The sequence below is a fragment of the Amborella trichopoda genome, chromosome 4 (assembly GCF_054954075.1).
Source record: "Amborella trichopoda isolate Santa Cruz 75 chromosome 4, AtrichopodaSantaCruz75HAP2 v2.0, whole genome shotgun sequence".
Classification (NCBI taxonomy): domain Eukaryota; kingdom Viridiplantae; phylum Streptophyta; class Magnoliopsida; order Amborellales; family Amborellaceae; genus Amborella; species Amborella trichopoda.
The window spans coordinates 2,906,695-2,934,223 of record NC_142339.1 but is presented as its reverse complement, the minus strand read 5'-3'; the positions used below and the strand labels follow the sequence as shown (position 1 = coordinate 2,934,223).

The following is a 27,529-nucleotide window of genomic DNA, read 5'->3' as shown; positions in this document are numbered from 1 at the left end:
CATGAAGAGCTTTCCCTTTCATTTATGCCCACTATTTATTTAATTCTTTTGAAACTACTCCATGTTTATAATTTCTTTTATTGACTTGATCGACTTCAAGAATTGGGCATAGATTAGTCGGCAATAGGGATCTAAAAGGGTCCCTACAGGGTCCTAGTTGGAACTGAACCCGACTCGGACTGGATTGGGCCATGTCATGTTCGCAAAAAATATTAAAAATAAAATAATATGTTAATATGACATTATCACATGAGAATTCCTGGCCATCTATCTAGATCGATCAATTGAGAAGTGGGATCACACATAATTTATATGTGGGTGGGCCATATAGAAAGCTTTTTCTAAATGAAAATGGCTTAAGTTTGAGAAATAAAAAAAATAAAAATAAAAGTAAAAAAATTTCTTTTGGAATGCAGGCAATAAAAAATTTGACGTACCATTTTTTTCATCCAGTTTCTTTCTCAACGAGCTAGAATTTACGCCTTGGAAATCATTGATGTAGCCTTGGAAGTAAGTTCAGAGGGCCGAAACACAATATATGACGTAAATTAGTATCAATTATGAAAATCAAATATCAAGATTGGATCATTCGAAGCCTTCCGGTCATATCGTCAAACCAATACTACCACTCGTATTGTTTATCAAACTAGTGTTTTGACGAGTCAGGTCAAAAGCAAAAATTGAGTTTGATTAAAAAATAATTAAAATTAATATTTGATTAGTTTTGACCGACCAATTTTGAATAACTAAATAAATATGTTTAAGCGATAAAATACAGAACTCGTGGGACTTGAGCAAAAATTAAAAATTAGCATGAAAACATATGGGAACCAATAGATCTATCAACATATGATATAAATTTGAGGAATGGAGGACAAAAGCTCCAAACCCTAGTGATGGTTAGATAAAAGCAACTAGGATTTCATTTTTTTCATAATCTTACATGCATAAATCAGCTTTAAAAAGTTGATTTTGGCAAATTTGAGGGGTCCTTTCGTAATTTTTTAAAGGGTGTGGTATGTATAAGGCTGGTGCCTCAAAGAATCAAAGTTAAGTGTACCTTCAAATAATCTCTAAAAATGATGTTTGGGTACTACAAATATTGGTGATGGTATGGAAATTTTATTTATTTTTAATTATAAAATTTAAAGTTTCAAAAGTAGTGTAGATCGAACAGATCTATGTACACTTAGAAATTGACAGCCCAAATTATACATTACCAAAACACTATTTCCAAAATTTTAAATCGATTTCATATATTTTATGGTAAAGATGATCGAATAGAGAGGGGGCATCTAGTGAATTTTGGAGGTGCGCCTCAATTTGATTGTTTATGGCCTCGCCCGTATGTAAGCTTTTCTTAATAATTGTTGCACAATGCCCAAAAAATTGAGGGTAATTTCGGCATCCCAATAACCAGTGCTTAGTTTAGGCGCCCATGCTCACACTCTTCACTCCTAAAAACCAGCACTCTCTCCTGCAAAAATGGCCTTTGCAGAACGAACGGCCAGGATTGCCCCATCAAACACCTCTCTACTTTCCTCCATCTCCTCCATTCTCCAATCCATGAAACAATCCTCACATCCTCAATCTCCTACACCAGACTTTCTCTCTCTAAAGCAATTCATCCCAAGCCTCAATCCCCAAATTGTAATTCAAGTCATTAAATCTCAAACTGACCCTCAATCCTCTCTCTTCTTTTTCAACTGGGCCTCCTCTCTTTCTCCTCATTACAGGCACACCCCACCTTGCTACAATGCAATCACAGATACCTTAATTTCACATGGCATGTTTTCCACAGCTGAGGAATTACTGTTAAATTCCAAAGGTTTATCAGATTTCAATGTGGCCAAGTTCATCAAAGCTTATGGCGATCGAGGCGACATTAGGGGGGCCATTCACTGGTTTCACAGAGTCAAGGTATGGAAAATTCCAAGACCTTTATACTGTTATAATGCTCTGTTGGGTGTTTTTGTGAGGGCAAATAGGATCAATTTTGCTAAGGCTTTGTATACTCAAATTCTAGAGGATGAATCAGTGAAACCCGATGTTTCGACTTATACAACTCTCATTAGAGGACTCTGCAAATTGGGTTTGATTGATGATGCTAAAAGGGTCTTTGATGGGATGGATTGTAGGCCAAATGTAATCACATATAATACTTTGATAAGTGGGTTTTGTAGAAAAGGGTTACCATCAGCGGCTGTTGAAATCTTGGGTTTAATGGTGGAAGATAAGGATTGTTCCCCTGATACTATTACTTTTACAACATTGATCGACGGGTATTGCAAGAATGGGGAATTGGGTCCTGCTAAGAAGTATATGGATGAGATGGAGAAGCATGGGTGTGAGCCCAATGTTTTGACTTATAATTGTTTGATTAATGGTCTCTGTATCAATGGTGATATCAGTGGGGCGAAGAAAATGATGTCAAGAATGAGATTGAATGGAATAATGGCAGATATGGCCACTTATACCAGTTTATTGAAGGGTTTTTGTATACTTGAGAAATTGGATGATGCTGCTAAAGTTCTTGAAGAAATGGTGAGTAAAGGGTTGAAGCCTGATAGCAAAGCATATGGGGTGCTTCTCAATGCTTACTGTAAGGTGGGGCGAGCAGTTGATGCTATACATGTGCTAGAAAGAATGGTGAATGCAGGAGTTACTCCCCATGTTTCAAGCTATAATGCCATTTTGACGGTTCTGTGCGAAGGAGGAGAGATAAATAGGGCCATTGATATTTTGAACCAGATGCCAAAGAAAGGGTGCTCACCCAATTTTGTTTCTTACTCTACTGTGATTTGCAGTCTGTGTAAATGCAAAGGTAGGATGCAAAAAGTTGAGGACCTTGTTGTTGTGATGCTTAGAAATGGTCACAAGCCTGATATATCTATGTACAGTGAGATGGTAATGGGGTACTGTGAGAATGATGATTTGGCAATGGCACTTGGTGTGTTCCATGAAATGATAGAAAAGGGATTGGCAATTAATGTTCAGGGTTTTTCAGCTATAGTCAAGGAATTGCGCCAGAACGGAAGGACATCCGAGGCTGAGAACGTCTTCAAGGAGATGTTTAGAAGGTGCCATGTACCTGATGAGGAGAGTTACGCAAGAATACTAAAAAATGTGAGATATTAGTGCAGGAATGTGGTATTTGCTTTGAACATGCTTGATATGAAATTCGACACATAACAAAGAAACCATAATGTGGAAATGCTTGGAGAAAGCGAGCTTGTTCCATGGTCTGTGGACTAATGCAGTGACATTAAGTCTGTATGAGAGTTTTGATTGTTAGATACTAGGTCACTCTTACAAACCCGCTTATCTACCCCGAAAATTCAGATTTGCATGGGTTAAGTTGCGTTCCATTTCTGCTTATGCTTCCTCCCACCAAGCATGCATGTTGAGAGAGAGAGAGAGAAGGCGGAGGGAGGAAGAGGGAGAGGGAGAGGGAGAGGCAGGCGGAGGGCAGAGGAGCTATTCTTGTCAGTTGCTCAGTAAAAGCTCTGAGTTTCCTTGATGATCCTTTTTGGGCACGCCCCAAACAGCATGTTCATGGCAGATTGAACATTGAAATGGCACTCGTAGCACTATGCCTTTCGAATCACGGTACCATTAGGGCTGTTTGGGAGGCTCTTTTCCAGGTCAAGCATGTAAGTTGAGAGAGAAGGCGGGGGGAGGGGGAGGGGGAGGGGGAGGGGGAGGGGGAGGGAGCTATTCTCATCTGTTGCTCAGTAAAAGCTACTGATGTGGACTACAACAGGGGTCGATATGTTGAATTTGCGCTGTTGCAAGACTCAAAAATAAAATGTTTTGAATTTACGTTGTTTAAGATGATAGGAACATGTAGAAAAGCAAGGTGCAATGAGAATGTTGTAGTCCGAGAAAGTTGAGAAGAAGAAATGCGTATTGAAGAGCATGCGGCTGAATTGTGCTCAAACCATAGGTATGTCATTATTCTATTATTATTTGGGTTGGTCAGGATGGGATCAAACCTGAGATGCAGTGTCGCAGTCATCCACACTGTACACCCAAATCTCTTGTGGGACATTCTTTTGAACTTTTGGGTTTCATAGGAACAGCATTACAATATTTAGCATCAGTGTTTTAAAAACCGAGCCGGTGGGCTAAACCAAGCCTGCTCGCCACGTCTCCGGGGGAAAAAAAATTGAAAAAATCAATGGTAACCAGTGGGACTCAGGCGAATCTGGCAGAATATTCACTCCCTCGACTGCCAACCTACCGCTTCTGAGCTGCCTCGAGCAGTTCTAAGCCTGCTTGCCATTTTCAGAATTGACCTTACAAAAATTAATACAAGCCCAATCTTCCCAACCTCATACATTTTTGGACCATGCATGAACTCGGCCAATTGATTGATACACGTCCAATCTACATGTGATTCAGAATTTGGCTTGATTGGTTATGGTTTGGATGATTGTGTGATGGTGCATCTCAGGTTTTATTCCCACTCGTGACCTACCAAAAAAACCTCGACGAACTTTCCAATGTGGATGGGGACAAGTATAGTACCCCTAACATAACAATGTTAGTTAGGAACCAAAGGATATAGACCTTTCCTAACTAGAGATTATAAGGTGCTTACATACCTGATGAATTCTCCACTTTTGAAATGAAAGCAAACATAGTAATTTGAAGTTTGCAACAAGGAAACGTGAAATATTAGCAAGTTTAGGACCTATGGAAAAGATCCTCAGAACCAGTAATTGTTTTATGAACAAGAAATTTAAGAACCAAGCAGCCAGATTTAGTACAAATGAGAGACTATCTTTTGTTAACTGAATTGTGGTGTTATTCTCACTAGGGTTCCACGTTCAATCTTGGAATGCCCACAGCCTGCCTAATGCAGCTTCTATTTTCCCAAACAATTTCAGCTACCTTAATGGAAGGTCCCAGAACTCACAAGTCGAACCTTTCTTTGACAACAATGAGAATATGGACAATCTATTCAGGTGCTCTCGTAGGCACCTACTAAAAGGAAAGGCTACAAAGATCCAGCCACCGGTAATTTTAACATGTTCCTCTGTTTTGGCCTGCATAGATGTTATACCCAATGGAAATTGATCATTCATTTAATAACTAACCCTTCTTTCATGTTTCTCAACATCGACGAATGTCAGGTCCCCATCATGGTCTTTCTAAGCATAAGCCAATTTACATATTCTCCTCACCATTTTTTGCTTTTTCTTGAAGATCCCCACCACTTTGTAAAAACCAACAAAGACCCACCAACCCCCTCAAGTCATCTAATAGAAGGAACTCCAGTGAATGTTCCTTCTCTAAATGATTTTCAGGTGTTCGAAAGAAATATAGAGAGAGAGGTCAGAAGCTGTTCCAGTTTATGTGGCCAAGCTGTGGTGGCTGATAGGCTGGCGCCTGTGCGGTGGGTCCCACATTGCCGCCCATGCTAGGCAACTGCTGGTGCACAAGATGGGGGTTCGCCATTGCAGACGGTTGAGGTGCATGGTAGAGCCCGGCAAAGGCTGGGTGGGCAGATTGTGCAGCATTGAAAGGAGCGTGGCCTGTGTGAGAGGGCACGTAAGCAGCATGGGGGGCTTGCCCACCAGAGAGATTGTAAAAAGGGCCTGATTGCATGCTTCCCATCTCCCTTGGCGTCTGAATCCAAATCTCAGAACCATCAGCCTGCAAATCACTTATAAAGTTAGAGAGAGAGACTGCTCAAAAAACCAGATGAATGAAAGCTCTCATAAAGAAAACATGTTTGTAGGCCCTATCATAGCATTTTTCCATGAAAATTACAGCAAGCAACAAGATTTTAGCTCTCGAATTGGTGAGTTCATTAGGGCCTCTCAATCCTTTAATATATCCAAATAGAAACTGGGAAACACTAATATCTGTAGAAGTGCATAAGCTTGTTCACCAGAAAATAACCGAGAGAAAACACCACCTAAAGGAAAACGGGCCAGCCAAGTACGAGAACAAACATTTGGTCTTTCAGAAAGAGAGGAAATGAGAAATCCATATTGGGGTACAGGGGAGTAACAATGGAAGGGAAACAACTGAATGGCAACTCATGATTCAAGTGGCATGCTTGTCATGCACACAGAGAACTATGATGTCAAGATAGAACAGGGTGCAATTAACACGCAGGAGTGCATATGAAACAATCAGAAGATTCAGAACTACGAGTGCGGATATGAATGATAAATACGAGCGTCTGTGAACATCCCGGTAAGCCTATGTACTAGAATTGACTTGCAAAGCCAAAAGAACAAAAGAAATGATAACGAAGATCTATTCAAGAAAAGTCCAAGATACTAGTTAGTGAGAGAAGTGAAAAGCTCATGCATAAACATGAACACCATACCTGAGGATTGGGGATGTAGAGATTGCTCTCCTTGTACTTGATCCTCGACATATCCTCAAGACCAGCAGTCACAACAGGTGTACTCGCACCATACCCGCCAGCCTGGTTCGCATAATTGCCATAGGCAGTCGGGATAGGGGAGGGCACAGGCTTATACTGAGAAGGAGAATACTTCATGGCACCACCAGTGGTTAGATGCGAGCTCCCACCACCAGGCATCAATAAATAACTGCTCCCACTTGGTGCATGAGGGTAAGCTGGGTTTGTGGAGAAACCAGCAGGCATGGCCATGGGTGGAACATAGAGAGGGGAAAGGTATTGTCTGTAAGGGACAAAGTTGGTATAATGAGGGATGTGGACCCCAGGAGGCTGCGCATAAAGTGGGGCCACAGGTTGTTGTTGCACCATGGCCACTGTGGTTGGTGGGTTGCTGTTCACGTGTGAGTTCAGGGCCTAGAGGAGAATACAAGAACGTGTTAAAAATTATTTGTCTTTTGTTGATAGTTAAACTGAAAGATATTAAGAGCCTCAATTATCAGACCAGCTAAAAGAGATGAGAGCCTCGATTATCAGATGCAATGACAAATTCATACTTGAGATGGCATTGATGAGCAACCATTGTTACAGATCAAAAGAAAAGAAAAGGTACTATTGACGAGAAAGTATTTCCTATTCAAAGGGGTTCTCTCATTGTCAATTGGATTGCAGAAAATACTTTCCCAGGATTTATTACCTCTGAAGGAGATGCTATGCCTTGCCCACGTGTACTTTCGTCCATGGCTTGCCTGAAAAACTGCATGTCATAACTTGTAGACTGGTCATATGCTTGCTGCATGAACAGTAGAAGAATCAGTAACTATGAATACGTGAGCACACACACACAGACAGTAGGGATGGGGGGAGAGGACAGGACAAATAGACATTTTCCTTCGACAAGACTGGGAAAAAGAGGGAACAATATGGTCGATGACAAACTTCTTTATGGGACATTTTGAGGGGTCATTAATAAACCATTTGATAAGGCACGATTGTTCATAGAATCAATAATAACAACGATCATTCGTAAATGCCACATCATGCTTCACTTGCTTCTGACAGCCACTTACAGGTCTGATTATGACCAATGAACATAAATTTTTATTTTTATTTTTTTGAAGTTGCAACAAACATAAAAATATGATTCTCAAGCTACAAACTATAATTCTCAAACCAAGGAAACATTCCTTTTTAGGAAAAAGTTTGACATTCTCCTCATAGGCTTACTTTTTAAAAGAACTGGACAAGAGTTTCATACCATGTGCTAATCCATCTGGGGGCAGAGCAGTCATATTTCAAACATTGGGAAGCTTTAATGGTCATTAGTTTAAAAAAAAAGCTACAATTTTGCTCCTTTCCCAAAAAAGACAAAGGTAACTATGGAACCATTTCATACCATGTGTTAATCAATCTGGGGACAGCAGTCATATTTCGAACATTGGGAAGCTATATTGGTCATTAGTTTACAAAAAAGCTAGAAATTTTTCTCCTTTCCCAAGAAAGAGAAGTAGCTACAGAACAGTAAAAGCATTCGTGTATTCCATAAGAATCTCGTATTTCATTCAAATAGTATATGGTAAGAGCATACTAGCACCATTCGGTGAGAGAGAGTGGATCATAGTCACTTCTAAATAGATACTACCAAAAAGTACACCAAGAACATGGATATTTAGCGTGAAACTCAGAAATGGATAATATATAGAATCCAATAACCATGAAAAAAAATGCTCTACTTGGTATTCAATGTCCAATAAGACATAGATGGTGACGGAGTATAACAGGTGGGTGTCACTCGCTACCCATCTACACAGATTTATTAGATAGAGATGGTCTAATGTTGTATTGGTTTTCCATGGTCCATAGAATTAGAGCATATGTTCTCACTAAAAGAACCAGTTCCTTCGATGGCTTAGATACCGAGAAAACATGAGAAACTAAGATGCATGACCACATAAGGTCTCACCTCAAAACTTGGAAGGGGTGGAGTATCTTGCTGGTCTATCTCTTCTGTTCTGTATGAAGGGCTATGATCATGAACCAAGCCTATGTTCCCATAGCTCTGCAAATTTTGTGCCCCAACCTGCTTGTCTTCACTCTGCAAGCCTTCAGAAGTTGGAACTGAGGCTTGAGTATCAGCCTCAGTGATGCCCGTTCTATCTTCCACCAAAGTTAACTGGTCATTGGTCACAGCTTCACTGAGAGCAACGGCACCCAAGGATGCATGGCTGCACAGTATTTTACATCTATGATGGTATACTCATTTGCGTTCAGCTAAATGCCAAGGAAAATAAAGCTATGAAATAAGAATGATAGTGTTGGCACTTAGGGAAAATCTCAGTGAAATATAGTTTCAGCCCATTACTGAGACTGACAAAAGTATGATGACCAGTAATGAATAACTGCTCGTAGAACCTTGGGATCAGGCAGGCAAACAATATGCTCCCGCAGGATCATATTGTACACCTACAACCTGGAGCAAAAGCCCTAATCGGAAGGATTTTTTTCACTCGTGACAATTTGGGAACCACTTAAAAATCATTAGATGATCATTTTCAAAAGAAAATTAAATTTTAAATTAACTAGCACTGTGTATTCACACAGAGAATCAACCAAGTCAGACTGCTGACTTGGCAGAGTCTGAGGCTGACTTGCTCTCGGGACCCTGGCAAGTCCAAGCCTGTATCCTTGTTGTCAAACACCGAGAAAAATACATTTTTGGGTTCAAAGCTTGGGTGAATTTCAATTGAACATTATCTTTACCAAAATACCTTGTGTTAAATAGGTGACCAAATTATCATATACCAATAAATTTTGGCAGGAATTTCAAAACTCAAATTTTATTTGGACAGTTGAAACCGTTCTGATATCCTAAAAATTTGAACATTCGCACAAACCTTGGAGCAGCTTCATCCTTCGATTCCTCAGAATTTCTAGGGGCTTGAAAGGCAGTTCTAGAGTCAAAGTCTACGCCAAAGCTACCAAAAGTAAGGCGAGTACGATCAGCTTCAGGGACCCGGAAGTGATGCGGTATGATCACATGCTGAGTTTCTTTAATGGCCATTTGGCTGAAATTGTCATGCAGGCCTGTTGCTGCCGGTTCCTCTTTTGAGCTATGTGGGGTGCTCGCCAATGATGGAGCACTAGTAGTGGTGGTCCCAGTTCCAGTGGCTTTGGGGTTGCTGATGCCCAGTTTCTGGTTTGTTGGCTTGGGTTTCCATTCCATATTAGTCATTGCTGCTGCCTCAAAGATCATCAAGTCAGGCAACTATTTCAAGCTATATTAATATGTTGATATGAATAAATGTGTTGATATAAGTAAATTGGAAAAGTATCCAATGGACATTGGAAAACTACAGTCATTGGGTACTTGAAGGCCAAACGCTAAAAGGTGATAGAAGAGAGCCAGGATTCACCAGAACAGGGTATGACCCAATGGAGGGTCCTGCGCTCTCGCCATCACCAGCCATCATTTCATCTGCCAGTGACACCCCAAATGGACAACGGATTTCAGATCCAAAGTTTACAGTAAAGTTGTCCGTGTATTAATGTGTGTACTTGACTACTAGCACTAGGGATGTTTAAGTACTGTAGTAATTTAGGTCACAGCTTGTATAATACCCACAAGGAATAGTTTACTCATCCTCTATACTCGTAAATAGACGATCAACCAACATTTCATCGATGAGAATCAGTTTTACCTAATACCCCCCCCCCTGCAAAAGTCTTTTGTCAACTAACCTCAATTTATTACAATTTCTTTGGTGACTTTTAAAATATCAAGTTCCATGGCAATTCATCTTTCAGTAATCATGATAAAAGAATCATCAAAATGATTCATCAGAAAATATTTAATTTTATACTCTCTGAAGTTGCTGCTACAAAACATCCACCGGAGGGGAAAAAAAGTAGCTACCACAAAGTGTGCAGAAAAGAAACATATAGATCACTCATCTTTCATCTTTTCAATAATATCATACCTTTCTGGTGACTGACAGGCTGATGGGACTTGCTACCATATTGATTACTGGCAAAAGAACGGCTAACTGAGACACTGGAAGTAACAGCTTCTTGTATCGACGATTGAGTAAAATGGTCATTCTTTAATGAGGAACCCGTATGTCCAAAAGATGAAGCTGACGTGGAGCCAATTGAAAATGCACTGCTTGAAATAGAGGAAAGTGAAACCAAATGCTCAGACTGGCGCCGAGGACCCACTATGCCAACTTCACGTTTAATTGCCCCAATATTTCCAGTTGACCTAGAATCAGGCGATGGCACATGAACTGGATCTGAAGTTGAAGAGTACACCCCAGTTACTGAATTATTTGTCGATGATGGAGAATAGCCCTCAGAATTTAGCACAGGCTTCGCTTGGGAATGTGAAGGCAAGTTGGAAACTGTAGCATGTATCCCCCCCGATAATATCGACCTCTGGTTTCCATTAGATTCAGCATTGCGAGCATAGCCATGGAGAGAATTACGGCCACTACCGGAACCTTTGGACCGCACCTGGGCCCCTGGATTTCCATTGGAATCGGAGTGCTTTTGATCAGTTAAGTTTCCGGAAGAGCTACAGGAAAATGAGAACAATTAATAGATGAACATCCAAACTCACAGTGCTGACAAATATCAGTGTATTTGCATGCACAACCCAGAAAAGGTATAATTCCAATGTAACATCTCAATAAAATGCCAAAAAAAAAAAAAAGACGGGGTTGTATGTAATCTTATTGCATAATTTTCCAAAAAAGAAGCTTCTTTCTCTTACACATCATCTTCCTTCAAACCGCAATAAAAAACTACATTTCTACATTGCTAACACATGAACCAAAATATAACATTGCATGGATGAGGCTTTTGAGTAATATTGCCTCAGCTGAACCACCTAAGAACTCCCTCAACAATAGGCGGTGACAAAGCAATCAGCATATAATTTTATATGCCTTAATTAGGCAATCTAACACTCTGCTGACTCAATAATTAAATTGTAGCTGTTAAGTGGGAAGGTCTTTGCATAACCAATCATGTGAGCAGAACCCATAATGATGTTATAGTTTAACATGATATTATCAAAAGATCGTATTAGCTAATGGGTAACTTAGACACCTGAGCCAATAATAAACAGGGACAGAACAGCATGCAAATCAACAATCCACAAAGACAGTAATATAATATAAAATTTCATTCTGTGCAGATGCTTAGAAGTGGTGCACTATCCATGTCAAATACTCCAAAAACTAATTTAAAACCACAAAAGAATTGATGTTGTAACCATGTTCATAGACATATCAGGGCAATTATAAATATATTATCATATAATAAAAGCACTTGGTCATGTGAAGTACTAAGGATCTGTTTGATAGCACCCTAATCTCCTGATACTACAGGATATTAGAGTCGAATCCAATTTTAATCAGCAAAGTATAGGAACCCTCTATGATACAGTCAAATCGTATCTTTTAATAACAAATAACTACCCCATATCTGAATCTCCAAAAATTCGACTCCGAAGTGAATTTAATATTCAACTCTAACTTGAATTTTCAAGGATATTTAAAACGGTATCTCACAGCATTATGTTTCTCCATCATGATATTTGACGGGATTTGGTTTTTGCCCTCACCTCCTCTCCCTTCTCTCTTCAGCTCCCAACCCAACCATCAATCCCTTTCTCATTCCTGCCGTTCCCCTTCTTGTCTCCATGTCCTTGGCGTCCCTTAACCTCCCTGTGACTCTCTCTCTCTCATGGGTCTTGCTACAAACTCCTGTAACAACTGCTCACTCTCTCTCTCTCTCTCTCTCTCTCTCTCTCACACACACACACACACACACCATGAACCTCCAGTTTCTTTCTCGGAATAACAATGAAAACTCTAATTTTGTTAACATTTCTCGTAAAAATGAAAACTCTGATCTTTAAGAAATGGCCATTTTCCCTCTCTCATCATGAACCTCTAATTTCATTCTGGGAATAACAATAGAAACTCTGATTTTTGAGCAACGGCCATTTTTCCTTAGCAATTCCATTCATTATTTTGTGGAAATATAATTTTTTTCATGGTTTTATTCTTAGAACTAAGAGCAAATTGGGAGAAAACTTGCCTTTCTTTTTAATGGAAATAATGGATTTTACTGAGAAAACAGCAAAAATGAAAATCTTAATTTCGGAAGCAAAGGACAATCTGACTTAGGTTTTGAGAATAAACAGGTAACTACTAAACGCAATACACATTGTGACATAAGAAAGAAAAACTTAGATGACATAGTAAAAAGAAGACAAATGAATCAGTAATGCCGTTGCATTTCTGGACAATGCTTCATTATTACCCTGGTAATCTCAACACATCAATGGATACAAGGAGGCTAGCACTATTGTCTTTAGTTTAAGGAGGCTAAAACTGTTGAAAGTAGATAAAAGCTTCCAACAATTTTGGCAGCAATGCATATAATGGTTTATCAAGTTGCAAGTCATATCCCAAAAGAAACCATTTTTTTGGATAAATGGTGATAGAAGATGGTTAAACAAAGGAATAACATTTTTATTGGGCTCTAGACTTCTTAACACCCATGGATGACCATATGGACCCCACAGCCCACCACCTAAGCACGTAAAAGGACCTCACCATAATAATCTAAATCATTTTCTCAAGGTAACCAACACAGGAAACACAAACTGCTATATGAACGAACAGAATAACCATTAGCCACCAACTAATATCCTAAATTTCTAACATGTCTGGCCAAGAAATACATTATTATAACTACGCTTTTGGCTTAAAGAAAATAGAAGCCTCACTTCTTGTTGGAAACCAAACCAGTTACTCACCCTATCATAGGACAAAACAAAATACTATCAAATTGTATATGTTAACAGACCCCAGTATTTTGGAATTTGTATACAGAATGCCACACCTAAATTACGGCATTACCCTATTATCAGAACACCATTGCTGGAATTACAGCCTTTTAAGGCCTTATGCGCAATGCTAGCACTGTTAAGAGTCACAATTGAATTGACCAAGAACATTGTAGCTACTGGAATCTTTGAGCATGGGATCCATATAAGCCGAAATAACCCCGTTTGAATGAGACAAATTCTTGGACTATATTGTGAACCGAGACGGTTGAAGGTTTTCCTCTAGTTAGGGTTGGTATAACTGCGTTCGTCTCATGTCATGTGAGCCAAGGCTTAGGGATCAGTGGATCCTGCATTGTTTGAGATATTTTGTGTACAAGCCCTGTGTAAGCTATGCTGGGCTCTAAGAGGACAAGCTCAAATTCCTGATATATGTAGCTTGCTCACAACATGTGCATGGACAGTCATATTTTAGGAAGCCATTCTGATGAGGTAAAATCCACCTATCAGAACTGTGCACATGTACTAAGAGAGGACCCCCGCATCTACAAAAGTTCATGTCCTTGGGAGGCGCACTTGTAATCCACTGAACATCCTGGAATCCAACCACCTATCAGTTTGCTTTGACGTCCACTCATGTTCTGACTGAAGTCTGTGTCTCTTATGGGCTTGTTGGTTTGGTCTAAGAAATTCGATTGGGCTTTCGGGTCTAGCCCAATGGAGTACCATATAGCCAACCTCTTATAGGATCCTAACTTCCCAACCGGATTTATGAGAAGTGCCAGACCATGACATTTTCATAGAAAACGATTAAAAATAATGTATTGTGATTTTAGATAATTTTTAGAAATTATTTCAAGAAAATATGTTCGATTAAAATTTTGTTGTATGCTAATTCCAAATAAGGATGTTCACACATGTGGTGTGTGGCACACAAGTGGCCAATGTGTGCCACACGTGCATACTATAGGACTGCCAAGTCATTGCCCTCTGGGTATGATGTGGATAGGCCTACCCTTGACATGAAAACCTTGTTTGGTTGTTGCATATAATCTTGATAAGTGTAGTGCTTTGTGGCACATGTGTGAGACACGTGGTGACATGTGTATGTGCACATGTATAAGTGTCAGAATTTTATATTTTGCATAAAATCTTTAATCTAGTAATTTTGTGATTTGAAAACCATTAGATTTTCAAAATGAGGAGTTGTGATTGGTGGTAAGAGGATAAGAGGGACACACCACGACATAAGATAATGTAATGTCCCACATGATAATGACAATTCATTAAGTTAACAACTAGATGGAAGAAGAGAGATGCACGCCACCCTCATTTGGTTTTCAAAGCTCAAGTTCAAAATCAACAGTGATGGTTGGATGTTTTTAGAAATCAAGGTTGAGATGTGTTCAAATTGAAACTTAGGGTTTGATGGGCACTTATGCAACTTTTGGAGTTTTGGAGGTCTTTTATGGGCATGCCGAAAAGGGTGTGCTTGATCATCACCATCCATATGATAGCTATCAATGATAATTGATAAGGCTACATCTTAGGCCTCTCTCAACCCTTGGATCACTCAAAGGGTGGTTAAGTTCTAATCTAGATTTAATGCCCACACATGGAACTTTTAAAAATAGGAGTCATCCCACTTCATTAAACACTCTCTACATCACACTTATTTCTTGATCTCTTGCATCTCTTCTTCTCTTCACCTTAACACTAGCATCTTGACTCTCTCCCCCTTGGTGAGAATTAATGCATGCTCTCTACTCCATAATGGAAGTGTGGCGTCTTGAGCTTCATCACGCACTCCTACATTGAAACAACGTACTATTTTGAAAGTGTACGCTGTTGGAATCTCTCATAATAGTAAGCTCTTTCACTTCATCTTCCCTTCATGAAGTAGTTTGATGTCCATATTAAAGAGCTTTTATAATATGTTTTCTTATGGTGTAGTTTTGAGCCTATTAAATGCAAACCGTTATGATCTATGTTGCTGTAAATGCAAGTATGAGATGCATAACAGTGAACTGCTAGTATGCCTCACACATCAAGCCACACCCACTTGTTCCCAGTAGTGTTTGGATGTTTCGACCAAACCCTAGTGCTTGTGTGATTGCTTCTCGAGATTAGATTAGAACCACGCCTTCTTGTGCTATTAGTTCCTAGTGATAGATAGCAAGGGTTGTATCCATACCGTTGCGGTTCTTGCGCGGTGAATGTTTTTGAATCGGCTTCCCATAAGTCATATTAAACTCATGCACATTTATGTCATTAGTATTTGCTTTTGATGTATTTTGTTTCAGTTATGTTGTAAAATAGTGATGCTCATGTTGTAAAGCTGTAATTGCAAGTCAAAAACTATTTGTATTTCTGAACTTTTAGGTTGTAGGAATTTGGGGATTTCCCAAGGTTTAGTTGATGATTCTGTAAAGCCTTTTTAAATTTTTTTATTGTACATACCTTGTGTGAAACCCCTGGTACTACTTCAACCACCTTTAAGTTATAAGTTGACATTCAAGTAGAAATGAATAAAGGTGCTAAATTTTGTGTTGAAGCATGAGTAATGTAGCCGTGCAGTGAATTCTTGCGTTACCAATAATAAATTCAATGGAGACAACAACAACACAATATGGTCTATTTAAAAAATAAGAGAGAAACATCAAAACAAAATACTAAGCTGACAGCAAAAATTAGAAGCGAATATGAAAGAAAATCAAATGAGGAACATTGTCAAAACCGAATTAAGAAATAAAAAAGCCGATAAAACTACCTCTGAGGATCTGATGTGACATATTTTGAAGATGCTGACTGCGACTGAAATGACAACTTTGAGTCCCTGTTTGCATTTTGATTGAATCTGTTATCCCTCACGACACGGAATTCCCTGCTGATTCCTGCAGCTATTCACATGTTACCCATCAATGCACCTGCGAACTAATATAAAAGTAAATAACCTTAACCTACAACAAATACTAACCATCCACAACCTTCACAAATCGGTTAGTTAATTACTCAACACACTTAATGGGGGAACAGAAAATTCAAAGAGCATTAAACAATATCCAGATCCCAGAATTGCAAGGACGTATGAATAGTATGACGACATAATATTTAAATACACTCATTATATGAGAGCCCGAATTATTTTATGGAGTTATGGTTGGTTTATGCGATTCCCACAAAATCAATTTGCCATCTATTGCTGCTAACCAATAGATTACACTTCTTTGTTTAGTCAACTAATCAGTGTACTTCTTGTGAGATCAATTTTAATCTATTGTAAACTTGGAAATACAGATGCATGTTATTACCGTGTAGTAAAAATCCAGATATATATATGCCAACATTATGTTAATAATACACCAAACTCAACTCTCCCAAAAAGTACGAAGGAAAAGAAACAAACATATATGGGAGAATACCTAACAGGGTATCTATTTCTAAATCACTCAATAATTCACTGCAAAAGAATAAGATGCATGCAGAAATAAGAAAGAAATAATACCACCAATCATAAACCAGAAAAAAATTAACTTTCAACAAGGGAGTTTCAAATAAAATAACTTCACAAAAGAAAAATTAAAATGAAATAATATTATTCATAATCAAGTATGACTTAACCAGTTGTGTCTCCAATATGCATTACCAGGTAATTTATTACGAGCATAGCCTCCTCTTCGAGCGTTTTGATCCCACACCATATGAGTTCTAACCACTTGTCCAGTGGGCTCTGGACGTCTTCTTATTTCAGGGGGACTCTTGTGCAATGTACTCTGGAGACGAAGAGTTATATCAACATTCCTGCTGCAAAAATTCTATATGGTACAAAAGCACTTGCAAGTAAAAGACCTCAAGCCAAGAAATCTGATGACATTTTAAATAATTACATAATCACTTATTCTTTGGAACAAATGAATAATACAACGAAAACTTATCAATACAGTTTGTTGTAGAATCCATAGTACCTCTTTTTTCTTGTCCCTTTTCCTCTTCACCTCATGAAATGGATCTGTGAAAAGAATAGGTAAACATTTAATACGATATAGAAATATATTGAAGAGGTGAACTAGAAGAATTTTGCAAGAACTATGCATACACTTTCATGTAAAACCCCATGATGCAACATTAGTTCTGTTCAAACATAAGATCAAACCAGGGTTCAAGAAACAGGAACCGGGGTCCTGTTTTTTAAGCAAGACCAGTTCAGGTTGTTAGATCACCAATGTTGGGGCTATCCAGCTCAAAATGATGGAAAAGAAAAAGAAGAAAAGAACACATCCAAAAACTTCAAAATCATGAACTGTTTCATTTGAAGAAAAAAAAGTAAAAAAAATAAATAATCATTCAAAATTGAACTAAAAGCATTTCGAGGGTGAATGAAATTTCAAAAACTGAATTCAAAATATTCAAAATCATCAAAAAATGATACGATTTAAACATTTTCTGACGATGTTTTTGAATCTGTTGTATTTTACTCAAACAGCACCTTCTGTCCTAAAAAATTGTGATTCAAAGTTTTAAACAGACAAACACTGATTTGCCATCCAAAATGTCTCTTTTTAAGCCATTTCAGTCCCTAAAAATCATCCAAAAAATTGAATATTCAAACACTGATCGCATTTTTTTGAGGATTTTTTTGAATCAAAATACTATTTATCAGTTTGAAACACTGTTTTAAAACATGGAATCAGTGGGTAAATCAGGCACCCATTGATCCCAATCCAGATCAGCAGAGAAAAGTGATCCAGCAAAAAAAAAAATTTAAAGTATTAAAGGATCAAAGGGCTAGAAGGGCTAGAAGGGGGTTCGAACTCCCAACCAAGTCATAAAAAGCCACAGAAGCTAACCAACTAGGCTATTATAGCGAATTAGTATAATATTATATGTTATATACTGCATTTAATAGAAAAGTCTTTACCAATTCCCAATTCGGATTGGCAATTTCTCAAAACTAATTTAAAATATCAAACTCACAATTAGAGAGATCAGAGTTCAAAATTGAAAAAAGAGTCCAGTACATGGAATGATAGATTTTGTAAAAAAAAAAGGCTTCAATTTGAAAAATAGAGGTATAGATCTTGTAAGTCTATGGAAAATGATTGGAATCATATGATCTTTGAAGGAGAAATCGTTGAAAATAAGAGAAATGGATTAAGTAGAAAAAGGGATTTTCATGTGAAAAAGTGACTTTTACATTCAAACAATGAGAGCTTGACAAATCAGATGACCAAGAAAAAAGGAATTCGGTCGCCCAGGCAGCTAGGCGGACGTCTAGTTCCCTAGGCTGCCCATCTAGGAAATTGTGGATTCTAAGCCCCAAGGATGGTGTTTGACAGGTTATGTTGGAAATAAAACCCCACAAATTGATCTTGGGCACCATTTTTTTAGAAATAGAAATAAAAAAAATTATCTAAGTTCATGATACATCATACATAAATACATACATACATACATATATATATATATATATATATATATATATATATATATATATATATATATATAGGTTTTAAATTTGAAATTGTGTTACTAAGAGTCTAAAACTATTAGAGATAAACAATCTACAATTATCAGTTCTTATTGCCAACACACAGACAATAACAACAAGACTTTGGTAGCCAAACATTGAATAAGTAAAGATCTCATCATTCTTTCCATTTGTATAGCATCTTTGGTGCAATATTATTCTGTATTGGTCATTTGGTCTCATTGGAGACAAGGAGCCTGAGTACAACTGTACGAAGTATGGACCATAGAGTATGGTGTATGGACACTGAATCACTGACACACAATGTACTAGCATTCTTTTTTCACTATATTAGTTATTCAAACAAGCAAAATTTTCAATTATTTGAACGTGATTCAACTTTCACCCACACATATTTGTATGGAAGTTAGTTAGACTACATAAATATGCAAACTTAACACATACATAGGCACATATGTGCGTTTGAACAGCACATATATGCATAAGTGTACATCTCGCACCTCCGGTTATGGGCAGCCACCTACGCATTGAGCGTCCTAGACCCAACACCCCACACCCCCCCCCTCCCTCCCACCAAGGTGCCTAGGGGCCACCCAGCGTCTTTTTAAACCTTGGGGTAAGAAAAATTACATCCTAATGGCTAGTGGCGTCGGAGCCATTTAAGATAAGGGACAATCTTTTGTCGTCCAGTCTCTTGGAGTATGTTTCGAGCCACAAGTCTATCATAATTCTCTTGTACAGTCTTCTACTTTATTCTCATTCTATCATAGATTTTGGAGGTTCCAAAAGAAAATTTACACATGATCCACAGGAAGAAATTTTCCTTTGAACTTTTTTTAATCTTTTTCTAGTAAAAAACTTCCCCCCTTTAATTTGCGAAGTCAAGATTATTCAACTTGTTCCAACCAGGCCACAGTATACTCACACAGCCTAGTTGCAACAAGTTAAGTGTTTGCTCCCAAGCAGTTCACTCCATTCAAAGAAATTTTCTACAATAGAATCCTTGATGTGAAGCATATTATGGAGCTCAAGGAGATTGACCTAATACCAAGATCTCATCGACACTCCATAGGTTGTGTTTCTTGCCTCAAAATTTGCTCATACGAGATCGGTATCAGGAGTCAATTGAGATGCTCGATCGAGATTTGGTGTCAAATTACGAGCACCTTCTTCATAGCAATGAATATTTCTAATTGTTATAACAGCGGATTCATTTCCACTGATATTGGCTCAAAGATCTTCCATGGCTGGATCTGTGCTCACTTTAATTTGCTAATTCACAACCTTCATGATTTTTGTTAGTATATCCTCAATCACAAGAGCAGCCTTCAGCAACATTTTGATGGATGAATCTTCTAAAGCTTTGGTACCACTTAACATAGGAAAAAGAGAGAGAAAAAAAGAATAGGAAAAAATAAGGGGAGAATATACCCTCCATCTACCCAAGTTTAATACTCGGCTCATGCTCTGGACAGCGACCCCTGCCCAAGCCCAGTAACTCAGGCAAGTCCAAGTACTATAGGATAACAAAAACGCCTTGCAAAAGCAAAAAGTAAAAATAAAAATCCCAAAAATTCAAAAAATAAAAAAGGTGCGAATAGATTTGTGTGGTGAGAGAGAAAGCATTGGGGAAGAGAGAGAGAGAGAGAGCATTTGAGGAGAGCGAGAGAGAGACATTACTAGGTAGAGAGAAATGAAAACATGGAGCAGATTCCCGTCCCCTTTTAGAGAGAGAGAAGTGAAAAAGGGAGCATATTTCTGCCCCCTTTCAGAGTGAGAAGTGAAAAGGGGGCAAATTTTCTGCCCCTTTTAGAGAGATGAAAATAGGGGGTGGATTTCCACCTCAACTTTAGCGTGAGATAAATGAAAAAATGGGGGTAGCTTTCGGTCCACTTTTAGAAAGACAAATGATATCATGGGGTGGATTTCCGCCTGACGACAGTACAGGTTCCCAAGTAGGTACATGGGAACTCGCATCAGATACTGTCAAAAGCCACATGACTGACTTGAGTCCAACTCGACCCAGTCCAATTTTCAAACCTTGAGTCCACCAGAAATAGATCTTTTGAGTTTTCACAAGGCCCAAAAATCAAATATCATTATCTTCGTATCTTTTCCTAGTCTACCATATACATATTATAGGGAGAACCATAAAACCCTAACCTGCCCCATAATAAACCCTAATCAATATCTAATCTTCTTCTCAAAATTAAGATTTCATCGATATTCCTCAATTCTCTACAACTAAAAAAAAACTCAAATGCCCTAAGATTTCTCAAAAGACCAAATTCTCTCTCTCTCTCACTATATATATATATATATATATATATATATATATATATATACAATGAAGCGCTAACTAATATACGAAGAACTAGTGGAGAGACGAGTGAGTCTTCAATGACAATAGTTCTACATAAAAGGTCAAGATTGAGCCCATACCTATTTGTCTTAGTTATGGGTGACTTAAGTAGACACCTACAAGATTAGGTACTGTGGTGCATGTTGTTCGCAGATGACATAGTTTTGATCGCTGAGACCCGTAACGACTTCAACATAAAGTTAAAACTTTGGAGGGATGCTCTACAATCTAAAGGTTTTAAAATTAGCCGGATTAAGACAGAGTATATGGAATGCAAGTTTAGTAATAATAGAGTAGAGACGAGAAAGTAGTTAATATCGACGACCACAAAATACCGAAAAGAGCGCACTTTCGATATCTTAGGTTGATAATCCAAGAAAATGGAGAGATTGAGGAAGATGTTGCACATAGAATTAAGCTAGGTGGGCGCAGTGGAGATGTGCAACCAGAATTTTATGCGATCCCTGCATACCAATGAAGCTAAAGGGTAAGTTTTATAGGACAGTTGTGAGACCAGCTTTGCTCTATGGAAGAGAATGTTGAACAGTCAAAAAAAATATACCCATAGAATGAGTTTAGAGGAGATGAGGAGGTTGAGATGGATGAGTAGCAAGACAATAAGGGATAGAATTCGAAATGAATACATTTGAAAAAATTTAGGTGTGGCACCAATAGGTGATAAGATAAGAAAGGGTAAACTTGGGTGAGTTGGTCATGTGTAGTGCAGTCCAATACAACACCTATTAGGAGGTGCGTGTTAGTTAAAGTGGAAAGCTCAAAAAGGACAGGGGATAGGCCCAAAAGGACATAATTGGAAGTAGTGAGAAAAGATATGGGGACTTGTGGCCTCACTGAGCATATGGCCCTTAATAGAGCAAAATGGCGGACCAAAGTTCATGTAGCCGACCTCAATTAATTCAAAAACTTTGACCATGGTGATGGTGATATACATATATTATGGCACCCAATCCAATTAGAAATTTTGAATATCTCATTATCTATTTCTATTTTTGGGCCAAATTATCTTCTCTTATATCACTTGCTATTTGGGCCCAAATTCAATTTAAATTTATGAAATTTTATTTATCTCTTACTATTTAAGACACGATTCAATTTAAAATTATGAACAACTCTACTTAAAATTATGAAATTTTCTTTAACCCATTCAACTTAAACTGCATTCAATGTAAAGCCTACAATATACAATTATAACATTAATCAATAGAATATATGTGTACCAATGATTTTTTGTACCAATGATTTTTTCAATGAACTACCCACATAATGTGGGTAGCACAATAAAAAAAAAGAATCAGCTAGGTCGAGCGTGTGTACTAGCCTTTCCAAAGTAGGGGGCCTAGACAAAGCACATCCAAGCTTAGGTCAAGGCCACTGCATGCAACCACAGTTGCTTCTGACCAATCATCTATTCCTTCATTTCAGTTTGAGTAAATTTGTTTTGATGTGCATGAGTCTATGCAACCACAGTTTCTTCTGACTGATCATTTATCCCTTCATTTCAATTTGAGAAAATTTATTTTAATGTACATAAGTCCTTCTACGTTCTCCAAGTTCAGAAATATTGATCCTTGTCTAACTATATATTCATTTCAGCAAAATTTAAATCAATAAGCAAATAGGGGAAAATTTCTAAAAAAGGAAACAATCATGTCTTGAATTGTTCTAAAACCCGCATTCACCCTTATAGACCAAATACACTTCCCCATTAAAGACAACCTTCATATTTGGTATTCCAACCACAATCTTGAAATAGGAACCTCATGATCAAGGGTACCAAGCAAAACCTTCCCACTTTGAGTTCCTCAATGCAGTGAGATATATATAAAGACTGGTTTGTGATCAACATGTAAGCATGTCCTTGAGCTGAGAGAGGTGATAGGCATGATACTCAGATATGTAAAGGATGATATAGGGTAAAAACTAGGGGAAGTAATGTAGGTGAAGCAGCAATTAAGATGTGATACACGTGCAAAAGAATGTATCTTCAAATAAAGAAAATAAATTTATATGCATATGACCAAGTGCTACTTATCAAGGATGGCAAGGTCAAGGACAGTGGTTAAGTTCCCACTCCCACATGAGATTCAACTGCACCCAAAATAAAAACTCATATTTGGGGGTAAAAACAACAATCCACAAGTCCACATAATACTAGAATCCACATTCTAGTAAAAAATCAGAAATTTAATAACCTACAACTCCTAATAATATCTAAGCCAAAATTTGACCGGCTTTAAGCCTACATTCCTCATGCCCATTAATATAGAAAAATATTCACTCCACAGAGTATACCTTTCCCAACAAATCCGAACAAAGTTTAATGAAACCAACCATTATTGATCTTAGCCACCATTAAAAAAGGGGTAATTCAGCAAGACTCGGCCAAGTCCACTAGGACTATACTGAGTTGGTTGGTCTAGCCTTGTGGGCGAGGCACGTTTGCCCAAGTAAGTTCTATACCCATGAATACATAGTATATCAAAAAGAATATGACAGTTGTCATCCGAAAACATTGAAACAAAGCGTTTGCATTTATTGGTCCCCATGGTGGAGGTTTGACTCCCCTCAAATGCTGTCCTCCCATTTTGAATGATTAGCCTTCAGTTAGTAGGACATATAGCTCGTTTTTATAGCATATAAATAATAATTTTTATTTTATTCCATAATGTTCAAAGAGCTTATTGGCTAGCAATTTGTTAATTGTGCCTCATTTTGGAGGTTCAGCCCCCCTCAATCATTGCCCTGTTTTTAAGCGCTTCTTGGCTAGCAATTATGTTAATTGTGCCGCATTTTGGAGGTTCGACCCACCTCAAACATTGCCCTGTTTTTAATGCCCAGCTGGATTTTTAATGCCTAGCCTTCTAGGTCCTTTATTTAAGAGGACATATAGCCTTTCTTTCCTTTTTCTTCTTTTCAACAAATTCCAAAAAAGGAGAAAAAAAAAAGGTGCAAATGAGATGGTTGGATCCCTGGACCTCATGTAAAGGGGGAAACTATCAAACCAATAAGCCCTTTTAAGCTTGTTGTAAAAGTTAAAGTATGTCATATAATACAACTTTTTTTTTTTTTGAACTCAGTCTAGACTCGAGCGAGTCACTCAAACTTGCCTCAGCAAAGGGGTAAGTACCTTAGCCGAGGTGAGTTCCAGCACACTAGTTTCAAGCCAGGCAGCCTATTGCCAAGCCAGAACCTCCAAGACACTACAAAGGCTGCAATGCACACGGTCTTCAACTCTAAAGGGTTCACAAAAGAAAGAACTGCAGATAAAAGCACTAAGACTACAAAGCACATGACCTGCACCTATCGACTAGTACAGATACAACAAATACCAAGTTTAACAACTACTAGCGAATCTTTGAGTACATTACTAAGCCTTCAAACTGGAACATTATCTAGCTATCAAAATCTCCCACTTCAAGATTCACAATTACATAAACCTAAGCTTATAAAGCCTAAGGGAATTGATTCAAAGGGAAGAATCCCTAAACCTAGAATGCATATTATCTTTGAAATGCTAGAAGGTCAACAATTATATATGCATTCATATAGCTAAAAACAACATAGTTGGATGTAATGTAAAAAGCTATATAGTTGGATGTAATGTAAAAAGATATGGGGAGGGTATGGCCTTGATAGAGCAAAATGATGGACTAGGATTCGTGTAGTCTACACCAAATAGTTGGGAAAAGGCTTTTAATGATGATGATGATGATACCTAATAACAATCCTAGAAAAATTAACTATAACCAATCAGACAATGCATGTTCTATTGTACTCCTCTATGTTCAAAGCTGAGACTATACTTTCTTATGGACAAAATAGGTATAAAAACTAAACCCACACAATGAGCAACTCAAACACAGCTGAAACCCAACGTACATTGAGCCTGCATTGGAAACTAACTTTTACAGTAAGCAATGACAACTAATTTAAGACCAAAATTTCATGCAAACACATAGTTCAAAACAACAGTATAAGCTTGAGCATGTCCATGCCCCACGTCAACTAGAAACCTGAAAAACAACAATAGAGACTAAAAGAGCACAATCAAAACCCTAATGAAAACACAAGAAATCAGAACAAAACCCACCACAACCAGAATCAAAGGATCAACAAAAAATAGACAAAACCCACTAAAAGGGGCAGCAAATGTAGCCAAAATAGGACCGATAATAGAGAAACTCAGGGCGAAGAAAAATAAGAAACGAACCTTGATTGAGCAGCTTCTGAGCAGTCTCGTTTGGATCCATATTCGACTCTTTTAGGGTTACATAAATATACTCATCAGAGTGGTTTCCAACGATCTCTTTTATGGACTGGATAGTGCGCTGTACCTTAGCAGGAAGAATATCGGAAGTTTCTGTTTCTGCCCTTGGACCAGAAACCATTTCCGGCAGGGACAAGGGCTAGGATGGTCAAAAAGCAGGGGCCTTCGATCGTGAAGAGAGAGAGTAAGAAACAGACACACACAGAGGATGAGGAGAAGGGATTTTCAGGGAGATAAGAAGAAGAAGGAGAGAGGAAGCTCTATGAATGGGGATGGGAAGGGCGGCATCCCTTGAAAAATACAGAGAGAGAGAGAGAGAGGCCGGGAAGAATCGGCGAAAATCCGAGTTCGAGAGAGAAAAAAGGAGAGGGAGAAAGAGGGTGAGGGTTTTGAAAAGGGGGCGGCTAGTGAAATGGCATCGAGTTTGGAGATGGAATTAGGCGCGTAGCCTTGACCCTACTTGTACTGCTGTTACACAACCCTAATGACTTTCTCTCTCTAACCCTAATGTTTTCTCTCTCTAATCTCTAATGACTCTCTCTCTTAATCTCTGTAAATCATTTGAGGACCTCTGCTATCACCACCTCTCTACGATAACTTGGCTTTCGTGAAAAGTGTTTGTGCTCTCGCGGGACCAGGGTGTGAATTTGCTCCCTCTGGAAAAACTCAGCTCGGCCTACTCTTTTAGACCCCAATTTTAGGGAATGCAACGTACAGGACCCGATAATCAATCTCAAAGAGAAAAATAATAACAATAGTAATATAATAACAATAGTAATAGGACTTTTATGTAGGTGTGGCAATGGACCGGACCTGACTCAGGCCCCATCGGTATACCCGACATGGGTCGATTATGGGTCTAGCATTTGCACCCGACAAGTCAGGTTCGGGTCTAAAACCTCGACCTGAATCTATTCGGGTCTGGCTCCAGGTCCAGCCGGACCCGACCCATACGTTTACCTCCCCTGTGCCTTAGAAAGAAAAAAAATAAATAAATGTCCCAAGTAAGTACTACCCAATTTTTGGAAGGAGAGATGCAGATGTTTAAGAACTTAAAATCCAACTTTTGTAGAAAAATAATCATAGATGATGTTTAGATGGATTCCTTAATCAAAAAATTTCCAAGTTACTCTTTTACCCGAAGGAGTTGTTATACAATGTGCTCCTGCGGCAGCATGCTACACGCACCCCTTCATGTGTTACCATTGAGTTTGAGTTCATGGCATATCATACGTTATCTATACACTTAACTCTCATGAAGGCAGAAGGATTTTTTATCTTTTGGAATGCACTTGATGATCACTAGATCATCATTTTAAAGAAAAGTTGAAATTTGAATTCTTAAAATGATGTTATTTACTCATGGCAAATGTACAATCAATTTTAATTTTTTTCTTTTTCTTGAGGTTGATCACTATCAGGTTACATCCCCATGGAGTCCCAAAAATACTTTTAGTTTGCATTTTACCAGAGACAAATTAACAATATGATCCTACAAAGTAGAAACTATTTAAGATATATATTTATAAGATGGACAATATTGTTCGGTAATTATCATCCTCAAAACTTTTTCTCAACTAATTGGAGTTGGCTACATGAATCTTAGTTAATCATTCTGCTCTATTAAAAATTATATATCGTTTAGAGCTAAATCAAACTAGAGCCATATTCCAATAGTCAACTTCAATCCCACTTCAAAAAAAATTATTCACCGTATGTACAAGAGAACATGATTCAAATTTTATTTGACTAACATTTATGATCAACTTAAGAAAATGATTTTAAAATTTAAGAGAGGAGTTTATGGACTATGGAGCACGGTATACAAATTTATAATAAGTTTTCCTCTTCAAAAAGGAAGAAGTTACCCTTGTGTTCAAGTCTAAAACCAAAGAATGTTTAGTTTGATTACAATAAAACTAATTAAATGTATTCAGTACCTGAAAGGGAAATTTATCAAGATGAATTTCATTGGATGAATTATTAAACATTTGATCCATCTCTTTTGATTTAATTTCAAAAACCAATTAAAATGCACGTGATCATGAGTTGAAATTGTTGAAAATGAGTAAAATGTCAAATAGTTAATAAATTAGGTGTGTTTTGAAAATTTCTAAATTAATTTTGATAAAACAAGTAAAATGGTTTCTTGT

At 38.0% G+C, this 27,529-nt stretch overlaps 2 protein-coding genes across 5 annotated transcripts; one reads left to right on the top strand and one right to left on the bottom strand.

Annotated features, from left to right (window-relative positions):
- The first annotated feature begins 1,424 nt into the window (after positions 1-1,424).
- LOC18439378 (uncharacterized) lies at positions 1,425-3,226 on the top strand. The gene has a single exon (XM_006849544.4). The coding sequence runs from the start codon at positions 1,486-1,488 to the stop codon at positions 3,136-3,138; it is 1,653 nt and encodes a 550-aa protein (XP_006849607.1). The 5' UTR covers positions 1,425-1,485; the 3' UTR covers positions 3,139-3,226.
- A 1,836-nt stretch (positions 3,227-5,062) lies between these two features.
- Positions 5,063-25,951, bottom strand: LOC18439379 (dentin sialophosphoprotein, putative (DUF1296)). 4 transcript variants are annotated; one of them, XM_088864347.1, is made up of 10 exons: positions 25,320-25,951; positions 17,204-17,247; positions 16,885-17,011; positions 16,009-16,132; positions 10,360-10,952; positions 9,277-9,616; positions 8,346-8,607; positions 7,080-7,175; positions 6,347-6,799; positions 5,063-5,661 (listed from the first exon to the last, which is right to left on the bottom strand). In XM_088864347.1, the coding sequence occupies exons 1-10, from the start codon at positions 25,495-25,497 to the stop codon at positions 5,341-5,343; spliced, it is 2,538 nt and encodes an 845-aa protein (XP_088720473.1). In that variant the 5' UTR covers positions 25,498-25,951; the 3' UTR covers positions 5,063-5,340. The 4 variants fall into 4 exon arrangements, with proteins under 4 accessions (XP_088720473.1, XP_011625291.1, XP_011625290.1 ...); XM_011626989.3 differs by having other exon boundaries at positions 16,009-16,138; positions 25,320-25,949; XM_011626988.3 differs by having other exon boundaries at positions 9,277-9,619; positions 16,009-16,138; positions 25,320-25,948.
- Between the last annotated feature and the right edge of the window lie 1,578 nt (positions 25,952-27,529).

What these genes read in the sequence shown, in the direction of transcription:
- LOC18439379 (XM_011626988.3), bottom strand. Translation starts at nt 25,497, where the DNA reads ATGGTTTCTGGTCCAAGGGCAGAAACAGAAACTTCCGATATTCTTCCT. An exon ending in GCATAGCATCTCCTTCAGAG is followed by an intron (nt 6,800 to 7,079) that starts GTAATAAATCCT and finishes ATTCTCCTCTAG; the next exon opens with GCCCTGAACTCACACGTGAA. An exon ending in TCTACATCCCCAATCCTCAG is followed by an intron (nt 5,662 to 6,346) that starts GTATGGTGTTCA and finishes AGTGATTTGCAG; the next exon opens with GCTGATGGTTCTGAGATTTG.
- LOC18439378 (XM_006849544.4), top strand. Translation starts at nt 1,486, where the DNA reads ATGGCCTTTGCAGAACGAACGGCCAGGATTGCCCCATCAAACACCTCT.